The sequence below is a fragment of the Plecotus auritus genome, assembly GCF_963455305.1.
Source record: "Plecotus auritus genome assembly, chromosome: 8".
In the NCBI taxonomy this organism is placed as follows: Eukaryota; Metazoa; Chordata; class Mammalia; order Chiroptera; family Vespertilionidae; genus Plecotus; species Plecotus auritus.
In genome coordinates, this window is record NC_137782.1 from 85,567,351 (window position 1) to 85,573,853 (window position 6,503).

Genomic DNA, 6,503 nt, shown 5'->3' on the forward strand with positions numbered 1-6,503 from the left:
GACAGAGTGATGGTCAATTAGCATATTCCCTCTTTATTAGATAGGATGAACAAGCAAATAAACTGCAAGTCTTATCTTATACTTGAGGCCTGGTGCACAAAATTCATGCATGGGGGTGTCCCCTCAGCCTGGCCTGCACCCTCTCGCAATCCAGGACCACTGGCTCCTAACCACTCACCTGCCTACCTGCCTGCCTGATTGCCCCTAACCACTCTGCCTGCCTGACTGATTGCCCCTAACCACCTCTGCGTTGGCCCCCACCACCGCAGCTTCATCCAGAAGGATGTCCAGAATGACGTCTGGAAGGTCGTTCAGCTATCCGGTCTAATTAGCATATTGTGCCTTTATTATTATAGATAGTAATACTGAATCTCCTCAAAATCAATGCACATTGCAAGCTGTGACCTGTACACACACGTGTGTCAGATTGACTGGGTCTAAAGGTTCACATCAGGGCAAGCAGCCAAGTCAAGCTCTCACCCTGTCAAGTGGCCGAGGCATTGGCTTGGCTTCTTTGTGAGTCTCATTGTCCTCAGTGTAAAAGGCCCCTGGGGATTGGCAATGATTAGATGGAATAAAACATGTACCATTCTTACTGCAGGGTTTGGCAAGACTCACTAATACTCAATAAATAGATCCCAGGGCAATGACTAATGAGCTCGACTGGAAAGAGGGGAGATGCAGGGCACAATTTGGAGGCCTGTACAACGACTTTCATATGTGCTCCTGGGAAGGAAACAATAAGAGAAGTTTTGGGACCCGTCTTCTCCCCATGGCAGTGCATCTGCTGCAGGTCCTTGTGGCCATTTGTGCACACAGACTTGACACAGTGAGGTACCTTCACTGGATACACGGGGACTTTGCAGATAAGGCAGCAGGGGTCGTCTGGCAGGGAAGAAAGGTGTGGTGTATGTGTGTGTGCGTGCATGTGTGTGTGTGTGTGTGTGTGTGTGCACATGCTTCCATGAGTGCATAGAGGTATGCCTCCTTCCAGAAATAAAAGAGCTAAGACGGGAAAATGGACAGATTGTGATTGCAGAATCTTCCCATGGCTTCTGTCTGGGGAAGAAGAGAGAGAACCCACAAAAAGCAGTGTTTTCAGAGATTCTTTCCTTTTCATCCCAGTAGTGTCAAGAGCTTGGGTCTGGTCTGCCCCTCGCCCCAGCCCTGGAAGGACAGAGGGAGCTAGCTTGAGCTCCCTTGGCCGAGGTGCCATGGCCAGACTCTACCCAAGTCTACTGCTCCTGGTGGCCAATATGATTCTTGTATCCAGAGATATTCGCACCTGGGGCTGGAAGAAGGTGGTGAGGGAATTCAAAGACATCCCGGAAACCTATGTCTATGTGCAGCAGGCACTGTGGTTTGCCATGAAGGAGTATAACAAGGCCAGCAAAGACAAGTATGCTTTCAAGGTGGTGAAAGTGCTGAAGTCCCAGGAGCAGGTTGGTGGGCATTTGCTCCTCAGTTCTCTGCATGTCTGTGATTGTGGTGGGGCCATTATGTATGGAATGGAAAAGCAGCTCAGAGATGCCTTTAGCCAAATATATTAATTTTATTTTAGGGGTTATTGGAAGAAAATTCATTGTAATGTATCCTTTATTATTCTGAGCTGAAATACAAAATATATATTATGGTAACTTAAAATTGATTATAGTCACATCATAAAACATAGGTAATAGCCCAGAAGGGCTCTTAAAGAGGCCAAGTTTGGGGAAATTTGGCTAATATCAAAATGAGTGAGATAGGGATTTCAAACAAGCAAAGAAACTGCAGGTCTAGTTTTCACTGATAAAGAGAATCAGGGCAGAGAAGAGAAGGCTTTTCTTTACATAATAATGCCTACTTATAGCCCTAGCCAGTTTTTTTTCAGTGGTTAGAGTGTTGGCCCACAGACTGAAGGGTCAAAGGTTCGATTCCAGTCAAGGGCAGTTACTTTGGTCGCAGGCTCGATCCCTGGCCCTGATAGGGGCATGTGCAGAAGGCAACCAATCGATGTGCCTATTTCATATCTATGTTTCCCTGTCTCTGTCTCTCCTTCTCCCTTCCACTCTCTAAAAATCAATTGGAAAAAAATATCCTCTCTCAGGTGAAGATTAAAAAAAATAAAGAATGTCTACTTACAGATGTAACTTAAAAACCACCTTTTGCAATGACCATGGTAATCACTAACTCAGGAAAAAGATCATCAATAAATTCTACAACCATTGGGTGAGAGAGAGCTGGAGAACAAATTTCTTAATTAATTACAATAGAGAAAAGATGCATTTTCTGATGAACATCTCACTCCACAAATGTACCAACACTGGGAAAATTGAAATCATGTGCCCTGATGTGATATCCCTGAAAGGACACAACATCAACCTGTTTATGTTATTCTTACACACAAAAAGCATACCCTGAACTGTCATGAGGAACAATTTTTAAAAATCCATTTATGGGGCATTCCATAAGTTCACTTAAAAATATCTATGTCACCCTGCCTGGTGTGGCTCAGTTGGTTGGGCATCCTTCCTTACACCAGGGGTGGGAGTGAGTGGGGGTGGTGGTGGTGGTGCCAGTTTGATCCCCTGTTGGGGCACATGCCCCAGGTGCAGCTCGATCCCCAATGGCGGATGTATGGGAGGCAGCTGATTCATGTTCTGCTCTCACATCAATGTTTCTCTTTCTCTCTATCTCTCCCTTCCTCTTTCTAAAAACCAATAAAAATATTTTTAAAAATCTTTAAGAAATTTTTTTTAAAAGATCAATGTCATAAAAGACAGGGAGAAAAGCAGGGACCCTGTTCTCAATTAAAAGAGGCTTAAAAAACAAGACAATAAATGTAATGTGTGGTCCTGTATTATCTCTTGGATTAAAAAAATTATAAAGGTCCAGTTGGGTGTGACTCAGCAGTTGAGCGTCCACCCAGGAACCAAGAGGTCACCAGTTCGAATCCTGGTCAAGGCACATACCCAAGGTGTGGGCTCGGTCCCCAGTAGGGGGCTTTCAGGAGGCAAGCCGATCAATGATTCTCTCTCATAATGGATGTTTCTCTCTCTCCCTCTCCCTTCCTCTCTGAAATCAATAAAAATATATTTTAAAAAATTATAAAGAATGTTATTAGGACAATTAGAGGAATTTGAATATAGATTATATCATAGAGGCGAGCCTTGAACCAATTAGTATTTCCTAAGAAAGATGACTGTGCTGTGGTAATGTAGGAGAGGTCAAGATAGGACTGGTGGCCAGTTGGGAGCTGTTGAGTGTGATTTAAATCAGCCTGTTTTTATTATTTGGAAACATCCCTCAAATATAAAGCAATCATTCTCAGCTGGGTATGGATTTTGCTTGGTAGGGGAATTTGGCAATAACTGCAGACATTTTTGCTCATCACAACTGAAGGGCCAGCTATTCACATCCAATGGGTGGAGGCCAGGGAAGCGGATGCTAAACACCCTCCAGTGCAAAGCCACTACCCCCACCCCCGAGAGTGATCCAGCCCCAGTCAGGACTGAGGTTGAGAAACTTGATATGTAGTCATAATAAAAAGTTCTAAGAGTACATATGTTTGGAAGTTGTTGAGTTAAAAAATGAAAGTGAACAGCCCATTTCTCACATTTCCAGTCTGACTCAGCATTCCTGCGGGCACCATCAGAAATGGTTTGCTCTGTCCCTCCAGACATATTCTATACACTTCCTGCCTACTTTCCCATTTTCTAATGTGGTCAGGCCTGGAGATTAATTCAGCAGTCCATACTGAAAACAAAGATAGGCATGAAACCACACTTAGAATTCTGCCTACCGCACCCATTTGGTTCAATGCCCAGGCAATTTATCTAGAATTTCTAAAACGTTTGCTATATTTTCTGAATTATCACTTATTCTTCTGGGGTAAGTTATTGTGTTTAACTTGGCCATTCTCTTTCACATGTTCTCTCCCCTAAATCTTGTAAAACTTGTTTTCTTCTCGTTCCTTTTTAAATGATAAAAGTCTACATTTACCATTGTGCGGCTCCAGGTCCTCACAAGGCACTCCTGAATAGAGGGCAATGGTGGGCTCTGTACAGATGAAGGTGCCCAGGAATTCAGGAATTTTAGAGGGTATATCATATGGGATAAGGTGTGTATTGTCAAAATCGCCAAAGCATGGAAGGCTTTGGTGAAAAGCAATATACTCTAAGTATATTTCAGTTCTGGGATATCTTTTCTATTGACTGTGCATGAAGATGCTATAACCTCTGTTGTCTTCATCCCAAACTCCAATAAAGTTCTATGGGGAATAGTTTTCTTGCTTTATCTTGGGACAATTGTTGCTACTTTAAAATAAAATGCCATGCCCTAACCGGTTTGGCTCAGTGGATAGAGCGTCGGCCTGTGGACTGAAGGGTCCCAGGTTCGATTCCGGTCAAGGGCATGTACCTTGGTTGCGGGCACATCCCTAGTGCGGGGTGTGCAGGAGGCAGCTGATCAATGTTTCTCTCTCATCGATGTTTCTAGCTTTCTATTCCTCTCCCTTCCTCTCTGTGAAAAATCAATAAAATACATTATAAAAAAAAAGAAAGAAAAAGAAAACTGATATATTTAAAAATATAAAATAAAATAAAATAAAATAAAATGCCATAGAGAGAGAGAGAGAGAGAGAGAGAGAGAGATCAAAATAAGAACCCTCTCTCCCAATTACTCCAAAACTTCTGGCAAGGAAACTGTGGGAGAGAGGGTCATTGACCCTAAGTAGACATGTTTATTTATCAGAGATGACTATTAATGCTATGCAGTATTTTATATCTAATTTTTAAATTATTCATTGACAGGTCACAGATAGTTTGGACTACTTTCTTGAAGTCAAAATTGGCCGAACAATGTGCAAGAAAGCTTTAGGAGAAAATGAAAACTGCTTATTACAACAGGATCCTGAAATGCAAAAGGTATGTGACTGAGACAGGGGGATGGCCATGGTTAGGTTTGTGTCCCAGACAGATAAAACTGATAGAACCAACCCTGCTTTGATTTTCAAGTTTCCTTTTCAAACCATATTCTGACCATATTCAGAACTGAGGATGGCCAGGTTCTAGATATAGAACACGGTTTTTATTATATTGTGCTGATACCACCTTTCCCTCACCCCTGCCAACACACACACACACACACACACACACACACACACACACACACACACACACTTAGTGGCTTAAAGCAACACAAAGCCATTACTTTTCATTCTTCTACAATCTGGGTTGGATTCTGCTCCCTGTGTTGTGTACTGGGGTAATAATGTTCCAGACGTCAGCTCTACTTACATAGCTGGTGTCTCAGCTTTGTATTTTATGCAACTTCAATTCTACTTGATGCTGCCATTCACATTTCTACTGATGCAATGCAGGTGTCCCTACTTTGTTTTTATTCTAACTGAATAACACTTTTTGGAGAGAGAGGAAGGACACAAGACAACTCATCCCACAACGCATGTGCCCTGACCAGGAATCGAACCCATAACCTTTTGGTTCCTGGGTGAGCCTGAAGCCCTGCTCATTCTGCAGGCCCTGGAAAGAGCGCTATGTGTCTCTTCCCAACTTCCAGACTGAAAGTTTTCTTGGTGGTATCTGTCCAGGCTTTGAACTCCCGCCCCTCCCCAAGGAATGCAGGACCCTGCACTATTCTTTTCGGGTTGCCTCCCCCGGGAAGGACCCACTGAGCCCTCCACGCAGTATGGGGTCTCCGTGGACTGCAGGGAAGTTGGCCCGACTAGATGAAAAGCAGAACTGGAAGTGAGGATTTCTGAGGATAGCCGGTTCTTGGGCCATCCTGGAGCAAACAGAGACATGTCTGTGATGGCTTCAGATCTTAGGAAAGTGAATTAGCAGGAGCCCATCCTGCTGAGAGAGGCTGGCTCCTCACACCTCAAAACAGGAACTTAAAAAATATTTTTTTTTCAATTTTCTTTCTGTAAGTTGATTATTCTTTTTGTCTCTTTTAGATGCTTCATTGCACCTTTATTGTTGTAACCAAACCCTGGATATTTGAACTCATTCTGCAGAAGAAACATTGCAAAGATGTCTAACTGTCTTCTAGTACATCTGTCAGTCTCACTTTCCTTTAAAGAAGCAACGGCATCTGCAAAATATTTAAATAACACAGCTGGCCCATGGACTTCATTTTTGTGGGCTTTTGTTTTGTGTGTGTGCTTTTCAGGGGCTGATGGTGGGAATGTGATGCCTTTTCACAGTGTTGGGCAGCCTCTTCCAGTTGGCAATTTATCCGCTGGCAGGGGCAATCTTCTACTGAGAATTGGAGAGAGTGTGAACTTGTCTCCATATTTCACCAAGCTCTGAGCACAAGTTACTTTTCACTGGCAGCCTTACAAAGAACCAAACGGAGAACCCAGTTGCTTCAGGCTGGTGGGTAGTTTTTGCACAGTTCCTAGGGTCTGGTTGCCCTGAGAGTGCCCTCATGGATTCATCCATGGATTTCCACAAAAACCTTCCGGCCTAGAACTTCTGGGAAGATACAGCCTATTGGCTTAGAAA

At 43.4% G+C, this 6,503-nt stretch overlaps 1 protein-coding gene across 1 annotated transcript; it reads left to right on the forward strand.

The window, feature by feature from the left end:
* Nucleotides 1-1,214: 1,214 nt before the first annotated feature.
* LOC308256496 (cystatin-13-like) lies at nucleotides 1,215-6,037 on the forward strand (the record flags this gene model as incomplete). Its single annotated transcript, XM_080684830.1, has 3 exons — nucleotides 1,215-1,442; nucleotides 4,791-4,904; nucleotides 5,954-6,037. The coding sequence occupies 3 exons, from the start codon at nucleotides 1,215-1,217 to the stop codon at nucleotides 6,035-6,037; spliced, it is 426 nt and encodes a 141-aa protein (XP_080540956.1).
* Between the last annotated feature and the right edge of the window lie 466 nt (nucleotides 6,038-6,503).